Source organism: Bradysia coprophila, unplaced genomic scaffold (assembly GCF_014529535.1).
Source record: "Bradysia coprophila strain Holo2 unplaced genomic scaffold, BU_Bcop_v1 contig_70, whole genome shotgun sequence".
Classification (NCBI taxonomy): domain Eukaryota; kingdom Metazoa; phylum Arthropoda; class Insecta; order Diptera; family Sciaridae; genus Bradysia; species Bradysia coprophila.
The window spans coordinates 3,701,373-3,726,499 of NW_023503941.1; the positions used below are offsets into that span (position 1 = coordinate 3,701,373).

Genomic DNA, 25,127 nt, shown 5'->3' on the forward strand with positions numbered 1-25,127 from the left:
CAAATCCGATTTCAAAAAAAAAAAATTTTCCCTGAAAGATAGTCGAAATAGTGAGGCTAAGTTCGAAGATGGGCGATTTTGGGTCGACCCTTCCGGAGCTGGGGCCCAATAAGTGCCTAACTGTTTTTCGACGATATCTCCAGACATTTAAGCACTACACTTGTAAGTGATACGTCAAATGAAAGGTATTTACAATACCGATCGACAAAAAAAAAGTTTATGAAAATTGGATGATCGACTCGTGAGTTAGACCCCTTGGTGTGAACTAAGTACAGGGCGGCAAGCCGTTTTTGCTTGTAGGTTGGCCAAATTTGAACGTATTTAGATGGATTTTGCATTATTAGATAGGTATTGACCGTACCAATCAGGTAAACCAAAAAACCAAAAAAAAAGTTTATGAAATTCGATTCACCGGAGCGTGAGCTAGGTCTCTTGGAGTGAGCTTATATCTGGCTACTCGGCCGTACAGTGAACGTGGTGTTTTTTTGTTAATATCTCGAGTAAACTTTGACCGAATTTCAAATTTTTTTTTTGTTTGAAAGGTACTAACGAATGTAAAGCAGCCGTACTACTTTCCACCTCCTAACAAAATGGCCGTCGGCCGCCATTTTGGATTTTTGTAAAATCAATATAAATCGATGAAAATGATACTTAATTTTAGGTCAATTCGAAATTTGTGTTACATTTGAAAGGAACGTCGTACGGGGCTTCGTAATTGCGCTATGCGCAATTTTTAAGACGTACACATTTCATAAGAATTTTACTTTACCGACGTTTACGGGCGCAGTAGGCTTACGGTAAGAGTAGGGCGACGGACGAACTAGGGTCACGTACGCAATAGATGTACGGGTTTGTACGGGGCTCAGTCGCAGCAAACGCTCCGATTGTTCTGACGGCTCGTTTCTCCTTTGTTACGATCTGTCAGTTTTTTTATTTTGCGATTTAGTATGGAAATGAAAACTAAAATTGAGATATCTTTGCTGTTTTAAGTGGTTTTTCATATTTTTTTGGACCAAAATGTTTTAAAGTGTGTTTGGAATCGATTGGCATTAACAGATTGTGTGAAAATATTTTTTTCTATTTTGTTATTTTGTTAATGTCAATCGATTCCAAACACATTTTAAAACATTTTGGTCCAAAAAAATATGAAAAACCACTTAAAACAGCAAAGATATCTCAATATTAGTTTTCATTTCCTCTCGCCTCTCGCCTTCACTTACTACTGCAGAAATGTTAGAGACAACGATTTTATTTCATGAGGCTTTTTTGAATTTTTTTGGTTATTGATGAAAATGTGGAATAAGATATCTGTTTTACAGCGATTGGTGAGCGGATAGGTTCAGGAACATAGAAAATACCATAAGGAGTATGCTTGAGGTGTCTCAATGCAAGTTGCAACGTCCTCAGGATTTTTATATTTAACAAGGAAAATTTACAATCCCCTCACGGGGAAAATGGGCTCCAAAACCCAAAAAACCAACAAAAACTTTTCTTGGTTTTTCGAAAGTCTACTGTTACTGTAGGGTAATTCGGTACATAAAGGGGTCGCAAAGTGACGTACTGATGTCAAAAATAGATTTATGAATGTGGCAGTAACGTTTTGGAACACTGCGCGCCGTATTCTTGAAATGTTGATAAAAGTTTATCGTCAACGAAACTGTACAAGTGACACTTTATCCCAACTCTCTACATGCCGTATAGCCGAAAATATTTAAAAAATATGAAATTTCAAGATGGCCGCCATTTTCTTGAAATCTAGAAGCAAAAAAAATGGCAATCGAAACTGTACAAGTGCCACTTTGTATCAACTATCTACATGCCGTATAGCCGCAAATATGTCAAAAATCCGAAATTTCAAGATGGCCGCCATTTTCTTGAAATATCGAAAAAAGTTTTCCACCAACGGAACTGTACAAACGATACTTTATCCCAACTCTCTACATACCGTATAGCCGAAAATATCTAAAAAATACGAAATTTCGAGGTGGCCGCTATTTTCTTGAAATGCCGGAAAAAGTTATCCGTCAACGAAACTCTATGATTACCAATTTACTGCAACTATATATGTGCCATATAGGCCTAAATACAAAAAAATCAAAGAATTTCCAAGATGGTTGCTTTCCACCATTTTGTTGGACATTCTAACCCTAAAACAAATTCCACATTGAAACCTGAAACCTGAAATTCCAAAATGATCCAAAAATTTTGCGAACAAACAAATTTTTCAAATTCATAATTTCGCGCACATTTTATATGAAGCACGGCAACACTGATCTACTACACAATCATTATAATAGAAATGTAGCTGTCATATTTTTGTCTTATGAATGAAATAATGGCTTTCATATAAGTGTGTTTTTTGGAAATGTGCATGAAAATGTTTTAATTAAATTTACAGAAATTAAGTAAAGAACTTCAATAAAATTTATTGATTTGCCGATGAAAAAGTGTTAAGATTGAATTAATATAAGTTTTAGCAAAAATTCCTGCGCAGTTTTCGTAAACAAATGTAGTGGTTCGAAACGTATATCAAACCCACATGAAACATTTCTATTAACTCGAATATGGAGAATGTGCTGAAAATGTGTGAAGATGCTTCATTTCAAGTGGTGTTTTCTCCGGATGTAGACCACCGTTTTAATGATCTATAGCTCGTTGAACTCGTATTGACGAGCACTTTCGTTTGAACATATTTTTTTTTTAATTTGGTTCAGTATGGAAAAGTTAAAATGTTCACCTATATAGGTTCCTTAGTTCTCCCGTTGGTTCTTTTTTCTTTTTTAGGGCAGTAGAAGGACTTTGGCTTTTTCCTACTGAATTCATCCTTCTACAAACTGTAAGGAAGGAGTTTGGTAGGAGTAGCCTTTGTGGAAATGCGCTACATTTAGGCGCCCTTCTGAGACCTTGAGGGCCTTGAGGAAATGCAATTTGGCATAAGTTAATTGCGAAACCACTCTTTTGACATTGATTTGATCCCAAGCAAACTGTGAGTCTAGCTTTTCGGGCAATTGTCCGCCATTAATTTAATTCCACTTGCGCAATGACTCCTGGAAGTACGAAATATCTAACGCGTATTGATTAATGTAGACACTATGTCTCGTACACCATACACTGAAGATAAGTACGCTGGGAGGGAAATTTCTGTTAGCGAACGAATGCCTAAACCGGCAAAATTCACTGGTAGGCTTGATTGAATCCATTGTGAACCGTTTAGTTGTACGTTTGTTATCTGTTCCAATGCCGATTGTAATTGCCTGTCCAGGTCGTGCAGCATGTCGGGGAAACGCCAAAGGGGAGAGCACCTCAGCAAGTACATTAGCTTTGGGATTGCCAGGCAATTTTTTAAGACGAAATACGCGTGCGGAGTAGAACTAAGTAAATGAAACGAAAGGATGAATCCTTAACAATAAATTTATTCAATTAAATTTGCTTACGATTTATGACTTATTCGATTGATCGTACGCGACGGTATGAAAGAATATAAAGCAATTTCCGTCGAGTTGTATTAAGTTATGCGGGTGGTGAATATAGAAAGTGCTGACTGAGAATCGAACCGCCGCACGCGTAATGCGCATGTAACCAAGGCTGTATACTTTGGGGAGGTCACGCAGATACAGATACGCGGGTTACACACCACAGTTGATGATGAAATGGAGGATTTAATACTAAAATTCACCTACTCTGATGATTCTCGTCGTCTGGATGATGTGGTGAATTTTTTGTATATGTAAAGTCATCAGAAGTGGTGTGTTCCCGCGTATCTAACAAAATGGCGGTCTGCGTGACCTCCCCAAAGTATACAGCCTTGCCTGTAACGACGATAGTCGACCGATGATGACGTTGATTTTGTCGAATTTCTTTTTGGTATGCCTTACTGAAAACCTCGAACAACGTAAAGAGAGCGGATTGACGTAAGAACTTGAACTAAAATGTAATGTAGTCAAATCGAGTTGTTGCTGCCTGGATTTCCTCTACCGTGGCTACGTCATAATTCTGCTCCATATTTTCTGTCAATTCGAAGTCGCCACGTATCGTGTATGTCGTTCTATTGAATCGAGCGACCTTAAGGTCAGTTTTACCTATTCCTTCAATTGAATTTTCTACGCCCGTTACCTCAAATTCCGTCCACCATGCCTTAAAATTGAATTTTATATTTTTACGTTGTGCAAGTAATGTTGCTGCAAAACATTTTACCTGCACATCAAAATTGCAAAGGACAATTAATACAAAAGTTTTCATTGAAATTTAAATCTATTTTACAATATGTTCGTCAGGGGTCTGCGATTAATATGCGCGAGATGTTCAATATATTGGAAAGACTAATTGCCTGTGCAAACATTGCATGAGGTGTATTTCGTTGTTGCGATACCACACTTCTTTTATAATTGCTCCAATTATCATAACTATAGATAAAACAACCTACATCATTTGCATGTTGAAGATTGTCCTGATTACAGTCACTACCGTATCAATTGTTCTTGAATACATTCGACACCACACTGATAATTTTATGGATTTTCAATGGATCTTGATGTAAATTGAAGTACCAGAATGATTTTATGATGGACACAGTGCTCAAATGTCATTGTGTCTTATATGTGTCTGATAAGACGAATTCGTTGTTCATGTGATGAACTTCTAGCGTTTGAGTTACACATATATATTGATGACCTAGTTGGTTAAATAACAATTCAACAATCACCTCGTATCGATAGATAAATCAAAAAAATCGCTCGTCACATAGGTATGTGTGCTTCAAGAAGGTTTTAAAAAACCTGGCCACAGCGATGAATCGAAATTTCATTTTCAATTATAATTCGCTAGAGATTTTGTGTTCAACATGGTATATTGTTCTCAGAGCATTGTACTGTGCCAGTGTGCCACTATTTCTCGACGTCATCTTTAGATTTGCAATTCTTTCAGATAAACTTAAAATCAGGTTGAGTACACTCACCCGATTTAAAAAAAACTTTTTTTCCTGGACGGATATTGACAATACCTATCATTTCCCTTGTTTGTTACATTTCCATCGTTTTTTTTTGCCGTAAATATCCCTAAAAGACCTTAAAACACTTTGGCGGCCCTAACTCACGAAGGGCCGACCTGCCCATCTTCGAACTTAGCCTCACTATTTCGACTACCTTTCAGAGACACGCCCGAGGGAAGCGGTACTTGTTTTAATTAAGTTCATGAAAGGGGAGCACCAACCACATACAAATAAAACACCGTTCACGTTCAGCTGCACTTTAAGGAATTGTAATAAATTACGAAAATATTACAATAACAGTCTAACGGGTTCCCGCAGCTCCCAGACAAATTTAATTTTGCTTATGTCCTCAGATTTAGTCTGAATTCACAGTTATCCGTTTTGCCTCCGTATGCATGACAGTTGGCATTTCATACAACAGAACTCATTGTTTGAAATGACACCTGTCACGTACATGCAGGCAAAACGGATGAATGAAAACGGATGACTCTGAGGCCATCTTTACAGATATTAACATTGAAAGCAAGAGATATATAGAGAGAGAGAGAGTTTGTTCCCCTTTGTTCAAATCAGATTTCATTAAGTGATGGCTTTTTGGAAAGCTTGAGTCAGTGCCTTTGAATGTTGCGTGTGAGGCTTTAAGCCGTTTTGTGGATGTTGAGATGTAAGCCAGGATTTTACTGTTCCCAGAACTTATATTTTAGGAATTTTCCGTGTTACTCTTTAGGAAAACCTTGTATCGACGCCATTTTGTTTCACGCGAAAAAAAGTTAACCGGTCTTTCAAGGAAGCTAGTACGGAAAGCGTGGCTACGTAAGTGCGCTTAAATTCAAAAATGAAAAGTGTGAAGGTCTGACTAACACATAGTTACATCGTCCTACCTAAGGAAGCGTTAAAATTTTTCAATTAATTTGTTCCAGAGAAACCGAAAAGTCACTATCCCAGCTAATAGCGCGAACACTACTTTGACAAATGTCCAATTTGGAGGCTTTTGTGATGAGAGCTACCGCTTATAATTGTATGTATTGCCTACTGTGACTTCATCGGCCTCCAAATATTTTTTATGTTCGTGCTAGTAGCAGAGCTATGGTCATGTAACATGACTCTTGTTCAAAAATGTGCGTAAAGGACTTTGTAGTGGAATGATTCTGAGTGAAATCGACGAGAAATTGAAATCGGAAATTCGTCCTAAACACAAATACCAAAAAGAGAATGGGTTCATATCTCATCTAGAACTTGCGTCACAACCTCCATACCAACTCGGTGTAATATATATGGCACGGCTTCTACACAAGTTTTATAGCCAAATAATGTCTCGGAAAATAATTTTGTTTTGATCGGTATACACACCGTACAATTTCTTTGTATACCTCGCTGGACCGGTTGGCCTTCATTGAAATTCTTTTGAAGGTCGTTGGACCTCACGTTATACCCGAAAAAGAATCGAATATTTGATGTCAGCGATTGAATGCACGTTTACTTTTGTATTTACAAGTGTGATTTGAAAGTAGATGTAGTGAAGGCAATGCAGAGAAATTTCGGATCCTGAGTTTGAGGTGAATTCACTAAAGTTGAAAATAGCAGTCGTCCATTTTCCCAAAGTATATAAATATAAGTATATCTCTCCTCATTATAATATGAGGGTCTTTATTCCAATTCATTCTACATAGCACAGTAATTAGAGAACAGAAAAATGAAAGAAAGAAGAAAAGAGAAGAAAAACAACTTGATCAATGCAGATGCAGATGGTAGATCTCGTCCAGTGCGGCACCCTTCGGAATGCCATCGTTGACAGTCATTGTATTTCCCCGGTGGATAGCCAGGGAAAATCTTTGGAACAAATAATGTCTCGCCTTCACCTCGCCTGTCAGTCTAATCCTGTGTGAGCCAATTTTGTTAAATAAATTGACAGCTTCCTTCGACCATGGACCGAATGTCTCTACCCCGACGGCGACGAATTGGTAATTTGTCTTTATCAACGAGTATTTGGAGTGCTTTCGAGCGACGGCTCTTTCTGAGGCCATTCCAGGCGAAACAAGCACAACCCTACTTTAACAGCATTCTTGTCTTTGTTTTCCAGTCGTTTCCTTGACAGTTGAAATTAAAACAATGCAAAAGTGAATTTACCAATAAAAACGTCAGATAAACATAGAGCTAAACGGACGACTGTGAATTCAACTTTATCAACACACTTAAGCTAAACTACGCCTTTTTTCTATTCCACTGAAAAATCGACTACACAAATTGGTTAGAAAGACGAGAAGAAATGACGACTTCCTGAAGAAGCGGCGAGTTCATGAAGAAGTCGTAAGAAGTCGCCGATTCTTCATAAAATCGCAAATTCCTCAGAGAGTCGTCATTTCTTCTCGCCTTTTTAACATTTCGTACAAAATTCTACAAAATTGCGATTTCCTGAAGAAAAGGTGAGTTCTTGAAGAATCGGCGACTACTCACCACTCGCTGTTTCTTCAGAAAGCTCTCGTGTCGTCAATTTTGCAGTGCAATCTTTTTTCTGGAGACTGTTATGATCAGATCGAGAGTTCCGGAGACCAGTTAATTATAACTTGCCTTAGCGTACTCGTCATTGCATTTTTCATTTAAATTTTTGAGAGATGCCAACGCACTGTGTGACAATGTGTTGGAGATGCCCAAAGCAAGTTAAAATAACTGGTCCAAATTATATTTCCTTCGTCTCATCATGACAGTCTGTAGAGTGTTAAACGAGAGTAGAAATTTTAACATACAACCCATCGAGCTCAGTTAAATTAATTGGTTTTTACCCAGTTTTTCGTTCAGGGTGAAGTCTTTACGTCAAACGACAGTATTTCGAAAATTTAAATGAAAAATTCTTCTTGCTATACGTAACAGTAGTGAAGCGATTAGTCACAAAATATGATCCTGCTTCGACCAAAAAACAGAACCCATCCAAATCAATAATCTTATAACATTCTCGATACAAAAACTTGAACTGTAATTAAAATTGAAAAAAAAAAAAAAGACGAAAGAAAGAACAGCAAAAAACAAAACAAACCACACGAACCAACGAGCGAAAAGTAACCGTTAACTGACAGCATAAATTCAACTTTTGTTAATTCACCAGTTTCTTCTCTGATATTTATACCTCGTTGGTACTCATCAGCTGCATAACCAGCCAGTCTTAACATATGGTTCCAATCGCAAAGATTTAATATACCGAAACCTTGTGATGTTGGTGCTCTCTGCGCGACTTTGAAGAAAGAAAAAAAGAAAAGATTTTTTGTTCTTATTCTGATTCGTTTGAATGAAATCAAAATAATTTTGTCTTGCTGGCTGGTAGAATACTCTTGATGGTAATATGGTTGGTATATTGTCGTTTATCGGTGGTTGGTTGTTTTTTTTATGGTGAAAGATAACACTTTGAATTGTGATTTGGAAGATCGATTGTCGGTGGTAGAATTCGAATTCTTAAGTGGTCGTCTCAAATAACAAAAATAAAATCCGAACTTTTAAAATGTGGCAGTGTCGTTTGTTTTGAATTGATGCAAATTCATCGTAACAAATTCAATTTAATTTGTGCATATTAGCTACACAGAAAGTCGGACGACTCATTTTTATTATATTGAACTGAACAGTACTGTTAGCTTAATTGAGAAAAAACGCAAATAATTGGAGCAATGTTCATAATGCGCGAGTTATTGTGAAGCAAAAAAGCTATTGGCTCATCACAAAAAAAAATTATTTGTGGAATTAGAAGAGTTAACTAAAGCGCTGCAAATATGTTACACACACACACGTTTGCGTATACAATACCTGTTACTACAAAAGCATTTTTTGCATATTGAATAATTTAGTCGCTAAAGCTTAAAGAACACGAAAAATGTGAACAGATGCAAACAGTAAATGTGATTCATGTGACAGAGCCTAATATTTGGGAATCGTTTTTGAGAATTTTTGGGAATTTTTGGGAATTTAGGGAATTTTTGGGAATTTTTGTGAATTTTGGGAATTAATTCCCTAAAATTCCCAAAAAATTTCTTTTCTTTGCATTTTTATAATTAAATGCTCGTAAAAGTTCAGGAAAAGTTCAAAAACCTTTAAAAACTATGAACAAGCAAAAAAAAAGGATTTTTTTGGAATTTTAGTGAACTTTTGAGAATTGGTTCACCAATATTATGCTCTGAAGGATATAATTCTCGTCGATGTACTCGCACCAGCCAGGGCGTATACTCTACTTGTAGGTCTCTCCAAAGCCGACATTAGTACAACACTACAATAATTTAAGAGCAATCTACACTCCGACCCCCTATGAAATACATTTTTGATGATAACTTTTTATTCGAAATATCGTTTGGTGCCAGAACATATAAGGTAGCTTCTTTGAATCGTTAAAATTGCGAATTGAAGCTACGCAGGCTAATTTTTCCTTTTTTGACTTATTCTTTTTGTTAACGTTTGCTTTAATGTTTTTTATGTAATAATTAGAGAAAGGAAACTGTGACCTTTATATTTTTTTTTCTTGAAATAAATGGATAATAATAATAATAAGGTTTCGATAGCCACTGGAATTGTCCAGATTGATGTAGTGTACCGAGAAAAAACTCAAAACTGCTAAAATTTGTGTTTTTTGTGATATTTTTTGGACTTTTGAGTTTTCTCGGCGTAGACTGCATCAATTTTGACAATAAACCGCGAGCGTTAGTCCATATTGTTTTTATTTCAATGAACACATCAAAAACACACCGAAAATGTATATTGATATTGGAAAAGTGGAATTTGAAATTCTTAATTTCAGTTTAAAAAGCCGCTCCAATTTTCAAAAAATCTCGCGCTTGAAAAAAAAAACAATTTCGTGACTTAACAAATTGGGATGTTTTATTTGTTGACAGTTTGTTTTAATTGTGATCACCGAGATAACCAAAAAACCAACACTAACAAACAAAATATTCCTATCAGCTGACAAATACCTAATATCACATTTCGATTCTTTCCTAGAGTTTCCGTACGTGAGTTCATCATGGCAGTGATTTTTTAAATTAATTTCTATAAAAAAAAAAAAAAGTTTTTTTTACAAAACTAAACTTTTATTAAAAAAGGCTCGCGGTCTATTCTGGTGGCTATCGAAACTTTATATGTTGTGGCACCAAACGATGAAACCACTTCTTTCAAAAAATATTCTAATAAGGACTTATCATCGAAAATGTTTTTCATAGAAGGTCGGAGTGTAGACTGCTCTTAAAGTAATTATTTTTGAGTTATAGCCGCAAAAAGGTCTTCGGTACCCTTTGACATGCTTTCACCTTTGAACACTTTAACCGAAAATTTAAAAAAATGTTCGAAAAAAATGAAAGATACGATTCTCTAGAATTGAAGACGAATCTATCACTCCTTAAAATCGGAGACCACTTGTTCCCCTATCACCATCACCTCCAGTTTTGGCGATATGCCGCTTAAGCTCAATTTACTGAATATATTATATTCAATATGTTCTCAAATATTTGTTGTGTTTTTTTGGGAATTTAGGGAATTTTTGGAAATTTTTGGGAAATTAGTGAATTTTTGGGAATTTTTGGGAATTTTTGGGGATTTTGGGAATTTAGAGAATTAATTCCCAAATATTAGGCTCTGTGTGAAAACGTTAATGCCTGAGGAAATGTTAACGGACAGCAGGTCCTATTTTAAGCGTGTATTTTACACACCGTGTGTGCTTGATTTTGAAAAAAGTATATGTGTAAGATGCCCGCTTAAAATAGGCCCTGATTGACACCCCACACGACCCTGTACGGCTCGTGTAATTTGAGAAATTTCTGACAAATTTTGGGAGGCTGTAAAGAATCCTTCCATGTGATTCGACTCAAGCAAACGAAAATTTCAACAGAAGTTCTGTTTAATTGAAATGACATTTAATAAAATTCATTTATTGAAAAGTTAATTAAAACCACAAATCGGGCTGTACATCATTAACAATGCATCAAATTGAATCCAAGTGATTTTATGCTTGATCCGTTGCAATCATGTTCGTAATTGTGGAAACTTAAAACGACATTATTTTCAAACTGTTCCGCTGAATTTGAATACCTGTACGTAAATGGCTGTTGGAAACGAGTTGGAAACGTTATCCAAATTTCATAAATGTTTTCAGACATGATGGATATTGGTGATGGAAGATCTACTTTGCAATCCCAACCTAAGTATTGTAATGTGCAAGTGAATTGAGTTATTTCTGTCGAATCGGCGATGACAGCTACTTTAACATTCTCAATCTTTCGAACGATCTTCATTTCGGTTATAACTAGGTCAACAACAAAATATCTTAACAAGAGCCTGGTGTTGGAAGAGAACTGTGTGACTGATTCTGATTTCAATTTGTTCCTTGCAGCAAATTTTGCGCCGTGATCGTACACAATTAGCTTCGTGCGATCCCAATTGGGTGAACGTTGTTCCATTTGGAATATTTTTGGCTTCATTTCCTGTCCGGAAAACAGTCGAAGAATTTCGCTGTATTCATTTGCAGAGAACAACTCGCCGTACACAGGCAGCAGTTCGCCAAATTCTTTTAAAGTCAAGGCTCCGAATCGAATTTCATAGAATAACCGTCCCAAATGAGTTTGGACAATATCTCTAGTCAGATGATCTTCATTACTGGTCGCTCGGACCCATGACATACATGCTTCAAACAGTTCCGCTTCAGTACACGCAAGACGATCCATTTTGAGGATGTGCTCCAACACTCGACGATCACAAACGAGAAAATTCTCGGATTTAAAAACTTCATCCGTTAGCGATGCAATGATCAATTCACACGATTTCTGCAGCTGCTTCTCGTCATAAATGATGGCCAAACCAAGAACGAAAGCAGCATTTTGTTCTATGATATTGGCTGCCAATAAATTTACGCACAACCGCTGGCAGTCGGCTACATTGTACTTTCTGCCGAGATACATGACGTCCGGCACATGTTCCATGCTCACATCGACCTTGTTGAAGTAGAAGAAGCGCAGAAATTCTTTGAACGCTTCAGCTGTTGCGTCGACGATTTTGATGTCACCTTCTTCCTTCAACGGACCATAAAACATCGTGTCGAAAACATCGCTGCCGCTGGACAAAATGTTTTTTTGAGCTGGAACACGCTCGTCCTCGGATTCGAAAATGAAATGAACATCGGCCTTCTCGGCGTTCAAATAGAGATTTCTACCAACTTTTGATAGAATTTCGGTTTCATTGGCGTGGTGCTGATTGATTGACATTGTCCTTGTCTTCTAAAAAGAAATCGTACGTTGATGAGCGTCGAATTCGGCTGAACGTTGTTAGAGTTATTTACCTACCCTTTCAGTAAAATAGATCCAGAAATTTTTGTCAATTGAATTGATCGTTGACGTAGTGATCGTGATCGACTGCAGGTGATTGTTCCTTGTTAAAAAAAAAGGCAAATTATTATCGCACAACTAGAGATAGAGACGAACTTTTGTACTTTGATGAAAATCACAAACAACTCTGGCGTCAGTATGTGACACACGCGTATGTCAGATGTCAGAAATCCATGCCAATGCGTTATCGGCTTCTGTCAAAGTATAATGAGTTTGTTTGTTTCATCATGGCGTGGAGATGCATAGACTGTGCAGAATGATTGAAAAAATTCGTGAATTTTTAAACTTGCGACTGAAAATTTCTATTTTAAGTGACTTATCACGACAAATAAGGGATCCAATACACTGTATGAAAATGAACTCAAATGAACATAAATTCAATGAATTTTCTTCGCACAATATAAGGCAAGGCTGCTATAGATAATTCAGGTTCCTACTCAAATAAAGCGCTACTCCCTGGTTTATTTTCCTCTGTCGCAGATTTATTGATTATCATACGAGGACAGCACAAAATTTGATGGTATTTTACCCATTTCCCATTTGGAGAGGCGACTTTTCAACACGGTCAACGTCGTCAACCTCCTGACGATATTGGCCGTGTAGAAATGTCCCGTCACTCATTGTGGCGCCGTGCCACCAAGCAATTTAGCTATTATTCAACGGAAGACTTTTGTATGATCTACTTCTCTTAGGTTCAGTTAACTACGGTGGGCATAACTACAAATAATTCTGCTCTCAGTTACAATTAACCACTGTCAGTCTGTAGAGGCGTCACATCTCTTTTCAGTGCTTCGTTCTTTTCGCTCTATTTTCCGGTGAAATTACATCTCATCCATTAAATGTCGTAGTAGAATTTACCTGGGTTGTAGACTCGTCAAACCAAAAATTTGGAACCACTATGACAACGCTCTCTTACTTGTTTTGATCTGAATAAACATTTCTTGTTGAGATATAAATACGGTTATGCAATATAATATGCCTTCACAGCCAAATAGTTATGGTCACTGGTTGATTTGGATTTATAGTCAGAAGCTAGAGCTGTTCTAGAGTTTCGAAGCGCAGTCTAAAATGCACTAGTGCCGAAACGTCTAACGATACTAGAATAATACGCCACGTAAGCAGAAAGAAGAAACAGATTCTATTAGTCCAAGTGCTTGTTCCAATCAACACGCTTTGCTTTGATCGAGATTTTCATTTAGCCGATTTTCTCTCGATGTACATCGATGTATTGAATTCTCTCTCAAAAGCCCAACTGTCATTCGACATATTCCCTCTATCCGTCGAAACGACCCAGTCGTTATATTAGCATCTCTTTGCCCCCAAATAAAATTTAAAAAATCTATAATTTAATTTTTGATTTTTAGAAATTTATTTGGAGGTATTCCTCGACTCTCTTACTGATTTCCAGGGTGCTTAACGTCGACGAGTGACAGTAACCGGCAAAGTGTTAAATGGATAGCAAAACGGAGTCAAAGTGGAAGACTGTGAATATAGTGTTATGATGAAAGAGAAGAAGATATTTTGACACGTACTTCAAGGCAAATTAAAATAAACTGGTCTTCTGTCCTCTCGCTCTCAACGTACCACGTTGAAAGAGAAGACAATACTTTGACAAGTACCCTAATACTGTACTGATTGTTATAATAACTAGTCTTCGGTTTTCTCGCTCTGATCATAACAGTCTATTCAACTTTATGACGTGAAAATTTTCTTTTGTTAGAACTTACGGTAAGTGTTAAATGAAGGAGAAATTCTGTCGTGTAAGCGTTTGACAGTTCCCGCAAGTTCTTTGTTCAAATGAAATGTTTCAAAACACTTCCCCGCCATAACAAGTCTATCGGGCGTTGCACCTCATATAAAACCTTGATTTTTTCCATCTCAACAGCTTGTTACACGAATAAAACCGTATTACAACGATTACAACCCGGAAATTCTTCATGCAAAATTTGTGCGAATGATGTGACACCGTCAATGGTCCACATGGTCTATGATGGTCGGATGGCGCTTATTGATTTTCGTAATTCATGCATTGCTGTTAAATTTACCAACTAGTGGTGTTCATTGCAGTACGTTTCGCTGTGGTGCAACATTTGATTTTTTGTCGTTTCATTCCATTCAATTTGCAGACATCTTTCAAACTATGTTCGGTCTGCCGTCGCAGTGCGTGCACTACAATGTCATTCATCCGTGTAAGCTCTCGTTTTCGTGTTGGCTGCAAGGTGGCGTACACGCGACCGGATGCGGTAGCAATAAATGGCTGTTCTCGTGTTGCGTAACGGAAAATGACATGTTCGCCGCGTCCGAGTACGGAATTCGAAATAAAAACGCAAAGCCACCGCCGCCGTCGAATTTGAAATTTTTTCGGAAAAATATACTGCGCCGACGAACGGACGATGTGAATCAAGTAATTGTGGTGTGTAAGTTAGACCGTGGGTATGGGTGTAATGGACGATGGGTTTTTGTTTTAGGTAGAATGTGGAATAGCGAAAACGTCAGAGAACACAATTCAAAAGCGAATAATCGGCGGGCGGCCAGCATACTTTGCTGAATATCCTTGGCAGGCGCACATTCGAATCGCTGAATATCAGTGTGGTGGAGTGCTGGGTAAGTCGGAATTTACAGTCATCCGTTTTGCCTCCGTATACGTGACAGGTGACATTTTAGAGCAGCTGTCAACACTGTCATGTGCACGGAGCAAGATGAAGGGGAAACGGATGACTGTGGGCCACCTTAGGACAAATGGAATCTTGACCAAATTAGACTTTCCATTGAAATTCTATTCCGTCATTTATGAACAGTGTCCCGACAATACATAGCAACGGCAGCTCATTGTATACAGCAAGCAAGGACCAAGGACATTGTCGTGTATTTAGGGGAACTGGACACTCAAAATTCGGGGTTCACATTGGAGCCACTGGCAGCTGAAAAACATCGTGTCAGCAAGAAAATCGTCCATCCAAAATTCCAGTTCCGGATCACACAACCCGACCGATATGATTTAGCGTTGCTGCAACTGGCCACTCCAACTACCTACAAGTAAAAACGTCTATTTCCCACCAGTATACTCACTTCAATGAACAGATCAGCGGGCAATGAAAAGCTCATTTCTATTGCTCGGACGCTCTGATCTGCGTAGGATTAACGACACCATTTAACGTTCCGTTTTCCAGGAGTCACATCTTGCCCATTTGTTTGCCAACATCTTCGATTGATCTGACTGGTAAAAAGGGAATCATTGCCGGTTGGGGAAAGACGAAGGCAAATATGGGACACACCGGCACCAACATCCTTCAAAGTGCATCCGTACCGATACTGAGTATGTGTTGAATGAATTTTGAGTTCCGATTGTCCGTAGTCATACTAGCAAACCAATCGGTGCAAAGAATGTGAAAATTTGCTAATTTTATTTTCGTTGTTTGGTGCAGGCACTTTTGAATGCATTTACTGGCACGAAAGCAAGCAGATCAGTGTGGAACTTTTCGATGAAATGCTGTGTGCGGGACATTCGGATGGTCATCAAGACGCTTGCTTAGGTAGGATTTTATGACAGCACCGATAAATGAACTTGTACTGCGCTTTCATCAATCGGATATCACAGTTTTCAATAAATTAATCGATTGTTCTTCGATCATCACATGATATCAGAGAGATGCTAACTTCTGGGAGGTCACATAGTATGCTATTTCATTAGATACACGAGAACAGACCACTTCTAATGATTTTACAAAACGTCATAATTGTGACGTTAACGTCATAACGGCGACGAGAATCAGTAACAGGAGGTGAATTTGTGTATGAAATCCGCCATTTTATCGTTAATTGTTGTGTGTCATCCAAAGTATTGGGCACTTCCGATATATTGTAGAGGGCGTCGCTTTACTATGAAAACGCACAGACCACGAGTTGTCATCTCATTAATCATCTCATATGTTTTTACGGATCGTGATCTTTGCTAAAGTGACAATATAAACACTGAAGGTAATGCAAATGCTCAGCGGATGACAAACTTTACGGAACCCAAGATTCGGGCGAGTTTTCTATGTTGCCAAGCGCGATATATTTAATGTTACACTGACAGTTGTCTGACGTTTACCTTTCAGATACGTTAGTGAAAGTAGGTTAACTTTCTGTTTATGTTTACATTCACACACCGTTTTGTTTTCTGAAAACATCGCAACAACGCAATGAAAAGTCAGAAAAAAAATATTTTCGCACAATCTCCAGTGTGCTTTTCTAAGATCGACCATCCAGTTCAACCATTTCTTTGATCATCTGATTTGCATCAGGTGTGTCTTCATATGCCTCGTATGTACTAGTATTGAGCGGTTGGGCATGATCTTAACTTCCTTCACTGTACCGACACGCTGTCATAGCGTCCAAACAGTCTTTCGGATCGATGAGACCGGGCAAAATGTACTAATTCTCCGTCTGGCCGAAGTCGAACAGATGCTTCATCTGCTTGAGCAATGTTTCGATCAAAGGATTCTGATTTTTACTGATGACAAGATCTTTTCGCTTCGCCACAATGTTTCTGTCGATAGCTTCTTTGCGGATGAGATCGACTAGTTCCGTAGGAAGCGGTACTTGGCCCGTACATAAAAAACGAATGTTGCAACGTTCGTACGTCCCGTAAAAATTTCGTTTTGATCAACATCAATGCTACGGCATATTCCAAGTAAGCATTGCGTCCCGTAAATATATCAACCAGTTCCGAAACGTCGGCATCTGTAACATCGCTTGTACCGATAGTTGCGTGCCATTTCATGAAATCGTAACAATCCTGATCCTTTCCCTGCAGTATGAATAGTGCTGGAACCATTAATCGAAGTTGCAAATTGTCTTTGCGACAAAATCGTAACATTTCCAGTGCAGCTTTGACAGCAAATAGTTGACGAGAAGATATCCTGTTCGCATGCGCGTATCCAAGATTTCCCAAAAACGCCTCACTCCCGTTTCGAACACATTCGCCGGGAACATGAAACTTGGTGGTTCTGCACGCAAAAACCTCTCTGCCATTTGATGGACGTTTCTGGCATTTTGTGATTCTTTTCCTAACTAGTGTTGAAATATCGCGACTTCGTCGCTCATTTTCCACGTCGTTTAGGAAAAACGTTGTTCCTAACGCATGCTAAAAGGCTTTTTTAGCGAATTCGATTCCAGCACTCGCCTCCGGCTCGAGCTGGAAACCTCTCATTCGCTAAAAAAGCATTTTAGCATGCGTTAGGAAAATAACTATTTCAATCATTTTGCAGAGTGTTGATTTTTCAGTCATTTTTCAACTATTTTTCACGAACTGTGTCGATCTGTGTACTCATCTTATCTGTATGACCTGCGTGACCTCTCCAAAGTTTACAGTCTTGCTACTTAACTCGAGAGATTTCACTATCCAGTTGACAGTCACTCTTCTCAATTTTTTGTCACTTCTATCGAGCCGCCTCACAGTGAAAACCGATTTTCCTGAACTTTTTCAATGATTAATATCATCAAAAGGTAATCGTACAAAATCCGGAGAGTTAAAATCCGGAATTACAAAATCCAGACAAAAAAATCCGGAAACCTCAAAATCCGGAAGCCTCATAATCTGGAAACTTCAAAATCAGGAAGCTTCAAAATCCTGATCGATGTTAAACTTTACGGATTTCGTCCGGATTTTTTCCGGATAACTTTGACGAAGATGTTAGCTTGGCGAAGATGTTGGAACTTTGTAAAATTCTGAAAACTGCTATTAGTGATAGTATTGAAACTGCAGTGTCACATAATTGGCACAGTGGCAGTGTAAATTCAAAAGTCGTCGGAGGCAAATAATACACACTTTCCATAGGTTTGTTCCATCCTATAGTATAGTAAAAAAAGAGTTTTAAAAAGACGAAAACGAACGAGAGTCAAACGTAAATGCGAGGTTGTGTTGTTTCTCTGTGGATGACGATTGACATTTTCAACGACCTTGTTCCTATTGTTGCAATTATTGCAATTTTTTAGAATCACATTTGTCAATGTACATAGGGATTTAATTCGGTGTATACTCTAGACTTACGGATACCATTCAACAATCTTTTACAGAACTTTCACTCTTCCATCTTCACGTAGAGATCATTTTGATAGTATAACTGTTGAGCAAAGAGAGAGCTATTTCGACCTCGGAAATTTTGCGAAAAAGTTCTAAAAAATGGCGTCCAAAACTGTAAATCCTCATCCACCTGAGTAGGACCCGTCATTTCTAGATATTTGTTTGATAAAAATTATAGATTGTTTTTGCTGAGATATGGTTTTCGCTGCAGGAAAAGAAAACGTAATGAAACGTGAAATGCTGTCAAAAGTTGACACAAGGGATAAGCAAAATAAATACAGAAAAGACATAAAATATGGACGCTACCAACTGTAATTGACACAGTTGCATTGACAATTAAATATTGTAATTTCAAGTGTGAAAATATAAACGGTTGCTTCTGGTTATTCTTGAAATATATTCTTTAATTGCTAGGTTTGGTTTAGTAGTTAATGGATGAAATCAGCGCCGCAGGCCCTGAAATAAATGGAAAAATAAAAAAGCGGGGTCGAGGGGCGGCAGCCCCCGCTGAGGGGGGTCAAGGGGGAGAATCCCCCCTTGAAGGTTCAATGACACTTTGTCCGGGTGTTTTTGATGTGTCTGAAAAGTTAGCTTAGTACAGATTTTTTATGATGAATTAGGTACAACTTTTATACTTGTCACAACTATATGGACTTATTGTATTTCTATAAAGAAAAGAGTTGTACCTTCTAGATACAGCTTTTTCCTTCCATCCTGATTGTTGTACCTAGTTGGTACAGCTTTTATTTCTCTAAAGAAAGGAGTTGTACCACACGGTACAGCTTTTTCCTTCCATCTTGATTGTTGTCTAGTCGTTACAGCTGCCATTTCTTTTAAGAAAGGAGTATTACCTACTCGGTACAGCTTTTTCCTTCCATCCTGATCTTTGTACCGAGTCGGTGCAGGCACATGTGCTTTTGCACCAAATTTAACCTGGATTTTGTAATTCGGTATTTTGAAGCATCTAGATTTTGAGGTTTCCGGATGCTGAGGCTTCCGGATTCTGAGGCTTCCGGATTTTGAAGCCTTCGGATTTTTTGTCTGGATTTTGTAATTCCGGATTTTAGTTCTCCGGATTTTGTAGGGGAGCCCATCAAAATTACTGAGTTTTATGTGTCTTACACAGTTCTTACTGCCGTCTACATATGGCAAAAAAAACTACCGTAAGGTCTGAAGCGACATTCGGGAGCACTGTTTTTTGATCCACTGTAGCTATTTTCTCGAACTCTTTTCCACAGATGTTCTCAATATAAAGGATTACTTCGGCTTCGATTTTTTCTCAGCGGTGAATTTAGAACCAAGCTCAATAACTATTTTGGCATCTATTTTTTTGTCAGCAAATTTATTCTTTTAGTAGCAAAATTATTTATTTCATCAGCAAATTTATTCTTTTTTTCTGCAAATTTATTTTCTTTATCAGCAAATTTAGTGTTTTGTATCAGCAAAATTAGTCTTATTTTCAGCAAACTTATTAGTACTCGAACAGCATCTTTATTGCTTTCTGAGCAGCAATATTACTGACTTTAAGCAGCAAAAATAATTCTTTTGCAGCAAATCCCTGGCAGCAAATTTATTACTTTGTAGTCAGCAAATTTATTGTTTTGTAATATGCACTTTTAATGCCTTCGAACAGCAAAATTAATACCTCGAAGTTATTGCTTTTTGTCAGCAAATTTATTAGTGTTTCAATTGCAAATTTATTTTTTTATAAGTAGGAAAATTACTATCTTCAATCAGCATATGTCCCGCAGTAGGACATATAAAATTATATCACTAACACCACTAACACGAAAACGTCAACTCAACAAGCGACGAAAAGTAGAACTTTCCGTTGCCTTTATTGCGAAAAACGTTGTACACAACTCGGTGATAGATCTTTTAGGCACACGATGTGTATTGTCACGCTCGACCTGCGGTATCGAGTGACAATCTACACACCTAGTGCCTAAAAAAGCATTTATCCCTCGATTTGAATGGGGCTTCGTAATTTCGCTATGCGTAATTTCTAGGATGCACACCTTTCATAATAATTTCACTTTAACTAAGTTTACGGATCGCTCGGCGTGTTAAAACGCTCTTTATGGGCAATGAATTACACAGACTAATTATTAGACGATGCGAGAGAAAAAAAATTAACTCCTAAGTTACCGACACCGTTCCGGCGCCCGGCTCGCATTGCGGCCCTCCGCTTCGCTCCGGGGCAATGGGCCGGATCGCTCGGCGTGTTAAAACGCTTTTTAAGTGCAATGAAAATTGGTATCCATTTCGTAAAAAGAAATGAATTGTCCGTGTAGTGTCAATAACTATTTACGTTGACGTAAGACGTGAAATAGTAATTTCTGCAGCTAGTTGCGAAAAGTGGTAGTTTGTGTCACTAGATGTAATGTTATCAAACGTGCGAAGCATGTGACAAAAACTACCACTTTCACAACGTGTTGCATACAACGTTTTCTGCAACCAGCTGCGAAAAATGAACTTTTGAAAATTGTTACACTGCGATTATATATCTCAATAGCCGAATGGTTAGAGGTGTTGCTCGATAAGCATTGGGTTTTGGTGTCCATTTCACCACTAGTGACGAAAAGAATATATGAAAATCCATTTCACCAAAAATAGATAAAAAATAGGTAAAATAAACAATTAATTTTGCTTATGACAAGAAATAAATCTGCTGACAAAAGTAGAATAAATTTGCTGTTGCAAATCAATAGAATTGCTGTTAAAAATAGCTAAAATAAACAATTAATTTTGCTGATGACGAATAAATAAATTTGTTGACAAAAGTATTAACTTTGCTGATAGAAATAAATAAATTTGCTGCTAAAAAATAGCTAAAAAAATATTTAATTTTGCAGATTGCAAAAAAATAAATGTGCTGACAAAATAAGATTGAATTTGCAGCTTCAAAAAAATAAATTTGCAGACGAAGAATTAAATTTGGTCACAATAGCAATAAATTTGCTGAACTAAAAGAATAAATTTGCTGATAAAAAAAATAATTTTGCTGACAAAAAAAGATTTCCCTAACTATTTTTAACAGCGGACACAGAAAATGTGGAACCCAAGTTTTGGGTGAATTTAGGTGCAACGCCATATTTCGTTCGGTGTAGAAGTGCTAAAGATTTATATAGAATTCCTGGAACGTGGTGCATGAATGTTTCAAAGTATTTCAACAAAGCGAAAATTCTACTAATATCATGGGAGTGCTACAATGCAAGTGAACTTGCACTGCACTCGAATTTCGCAAGAAACTTGGGTTCCGTCATCTATCTGGTTTTGTGTATTTGCATTAAGGCCCGTCATTGGGAAATGACAGGTAAGTTTCGCGAAAATGTATGCAAAAATTTATCACAAAAATGCACCGAAAAAATTCAAAGAAGCTCACCTCTGATACTTTCCATTGTATTCGGGCATAGTCTCTTTAGGTCGCCAAGGCATATTTAAACACTTTTTACTCGATGCAAAAACAAAGTTTTTTTTTGTTTTGTCTCGACAAAAACACAGGAAATATTTCGACACAACTGTGACACTCCGCTACTATAAGTACTAGAATCAATGTTTGCTGTGTTCACTTCGGCGGTAAAATATTTTCATTCAAAAAAGTGTCGGACATTTCAAAAAAAATCATCAAACAGTTGACAAAGGGTAGCATATACATTTAATAATGCTCATCGACCATTTTTTAAAGCTTTACGAGAGCTCAGCGGACATTCTCTCAACGATGGGAGAGCATTTATTAAAAATTAAGCCTCTCGTAAGACTGCGCTTAGCGTAAATAAATGTTCGTTCCTCTTTAGTAAGCTAAGAAGACTTCGCGAAGTCTAATTATGCCACCTCTTTGAATTAAAATATCGGCTGAGGTCGAATAATTCTCCGCTGAGCTCTAATAATTCTCCGCTAGGCTTCAGGAAGTGTCCGTTAGGCCTAAGCAAGTTGCAGGAAGGGTTAATGGAGCGAATCGGACACTCAGCGGAGATCTGCCAAAGCTAAGTGGAGTCTTATTAAATCATAGCAACAATTATTAGGTATCCGCTGATGCTTATTGAGTGTTCGCTTAGCTTCATTGCCTTACTACAACGTGCTAAGGTCTGACGGACTCTTACTGAAGCCTAGCGGAGAATTATTAGAACTCATTAGAGGCTTGTCAAAGCTCAGCGGAGAATTATTAGAGCTCAGCGGAGGTTTGTTAAATCTCAGCGGAGAATTATTCGACCTCAGCCGATATTTTTGTTCGAAGAGGTGGCATAATTAGACTCAGCGAAGTCTTGTTAGCTTACTAAAGAAGTGGGAGAGGTTACAATTTTAATAAATGTCTACCATCGTTGAAGTGTCGGACACATTTTTGAATGAAAATATTTTACCGCCGAAGTGAACACAGCAAACATTCATTCTAGTCCTTATAATAGCGGAGTGTCACAGTTGTGTCGAAATGTTTTCTGTGTTTTATCGCGACAAAACAAAAAAAAACTTTGTTTTTGCATCGAGTAAAAAGTGTTTTAGTGTTCAAATATGCCTTGGCGACCTAAAGAGACTATGCCCGAATACAATGGAAAGCATCATGGGTGAGTTTCTTTGAATTTTTTCGGTGAATTTTTGTGATACAATTTTCCATAAATTTTCGGGAAACTGTCCTGTCATTTCCCAATGACGGGCCTTAAGGCGAGTACACAGTTTGTAAAAAAATGTTTTGAAATGTGAGGAATTACCGTACACAGTTACCAATTTATATTTCAATGGTATGCAACTACGACGGTATTGGTAACTTTGGTGAAATGGAATTACCAACAGTACAATATTTGGTATAAATTGGTAACTGTGGACTGTAAGTCCACAGATTTTTCAAATATTTTTGAGTTAGTGGTTCGCATGCCATTTTTCAGTCATTTTTCACGAACTGTGTTCTCATCATCTTTACTTAACTGGTAGTTTCAATCAGTTCTAAATTTCCCCCATGATTGATAAACTGTTGGTGTTTATGAAACATTTATTGAAACATTAAAATTGGTTACAAAAATAAAGTTACAAAAACTCGTAAATTTCATCTAACTTCTTATGAACTTCTTTCGAATCCAAATGGAAATGATCAAGCGACGCCCAGTTAGCTATTAATGAACAAGGGAGAACGGTTCCTATTGATGTGATTTTTGTCGATTTATAGGCGACTCCGGTGGCCCGTTAATAATAAAGCACAAGGGTCGGTTCACACTGGTTGGAATAACAAGCGCTGGTTTTGGCTGTGGCATCGATCATCAACCTGGCATTTATCATAACGTACAATTGACATCCAAATGGATACAAGAAATAATTTTTTAGAATTATACATGTTCGCACAATTAGATGGTTGGAAGCTGCAACTGTAGGCGGAACACACAGGGGTATAGAGGTCAAAATATCGGAAATTTTGATGATTGTTCGTGATATCTTTTTTGTTTAATTAATTTTTTTACTGGATATAATGTGACGGGACCGGGACTACTTTTTTAAACTCCATTTTTGTTGTGTATTTTGATGAATTTATTTTAAATAAACAAAAGTCTTTAGCAAAAAGTGTATAACGACACCAGCTGTGGTTTTACAGGGCTGCAATTACCACTGACACATAAGAATTATTTTGCTCCTGGCTTCCCTAGTTGCGCAAGTTCTTACACTCAATTAAAGGTAGGGTAAATGAAAATTATCGATTTATGAAAGCCGACCGAAATCGAACGCATTTTTGTGGACGCATTCCAGTTGAATTTTTTACATGTGCCCGGTAAGACATTCTCCCCTAGAAGCCAAAACCACTTTCCAAAAAAATCTGCGAAGCTTGTGTGGCTAGTGCAAGATTTTTGTTTTCTTACAGAAATTTTCTCCAGTTACACGAACCGTATAGAGACGTGTGGGGTGTCATTAAAAAGTTAATTGTATGGACTTTCAGGGAAATTAGAGTCTTATCGGGTTTAAAATTAATCCACACTGCGATATGTGCAGCAGAACTTTTCAACAGAAAAAGACTGAAAACTTAAACCTTTCCCGCAAGAAATTTCTTGAGGTACACGAAACTGTCAGCGTAAACTTTGAACCGTGTGCAAACCTGTTTTTCTGGAATAACTTCCGGATCCTGAGTCTCTCACATAGCCCATCTTCAAAGTTGACATCAGCAATTTAATTGACTTTCAGGCATCGATCATTTTAATTTTAATTTACTTTATGAGGGGAATTCCGTTTATTTATTTATTTATAACTCGATATTAATACTAGATAAGACTTTGGAACAATGGAAAATCTTGTCCCACTGTTCGGCCATTCGCCTATTATTTCCCCATTATTCGTCTTCATTCGCTACTCATTATTCGTTCATTATTCGCTTAACACATTCGCTCGTGTTGTTTACCCCTTGTGTGAAATACGTAACAAAAGCTTTCCAAACGCTCCAGACGCTACACAAGTATTTGTTTGTGTTGCATTCGAGGAAATTAAGAAAAGATTTGTTTAATGAATAATTTAGACGACATGTTGAATATACTGCTTTGATGCAAAGCGAAAGGTATAGTTGAACAAACGTTTCCAAATACAACCACACACATTTCGATGTAATGCCCGTGCCACAATCATACACAATCGTACACACAATGTAGCCAATATTTCATGAATTTTAACATTCGCAATATTTATTTGACAGTCAAATCGTATGGCGATTTTAATATGGTGTGTATGTCACTCAAATTGTGTGCGAGTGGCATAAGAAATG

At 37.5% G+C, this 25,127-nt stretch overlaps 2 protein-coding genes across 3 annotated transcripts; one reads left to right on the forward strand and one right to left on the reverse strand.

Annotated features, from left to right (window-relative positions):
• The first annotated feature begins 8,116 nt into the window (after positions 1-8,116).
• On the forward strand, positions 8,117-23,951 carry LOC119083792 (testisin). 2 transcript variants are annotated; one of them, XM_037193598.1, is made up of 8 exons: positions 8,117-8,324; positions 14,216-14,396; positions 14,457-14,734; positions 14,799-14,934; positions 15,129-15,366; positions 15,501-15,646; positions 15,756-15,863; positions 23,556-23,951. In XM_037193598.1, exons 2-8 carry the CDS (start codon positions 14,318-14,320, stop codon positions 23,708-23,710), a joined length of 1,140 nt encoding a protein of 379 aa, XP_037049493.1. In that variant the 5' UTR covers positions 8,117-8,324; positions 14,216-14,317; the 3' UTR covers positions 23,711-23,951. The 2 variants fall into 2 exon arrangements, with proteins under 2 accessions (XP_037049493.1, XP_037049494.1); XM_037193599.1 differs by having other exon boundaries at positions 8,117-8,316.
• On the reverse strand, positions 10,917-12,463 carry LOC119083791 (BTB/POZ domain-containing protein 3-like). The gene is made up of 2 exons (XM_037193597.1): positions 12,289-12,463; positions 10,917-12,222 (listed from the first exon to the last, which is right to left on the reverse strand). Exon 2 carries the CDS (start codon positions 12,208-12,210, stop codon positions 10,924-10,926), a length of 1,287 nt encoding a protein of 428 aa, XP_037049492.1. The 5' UTR covers positions 12,211-12,222; positions 12,289-12,463; the 3' UTR covers positions 10,917-10,923.
• Positions 23,952-25,127: the final 1,176 nt, after the last annotated feature.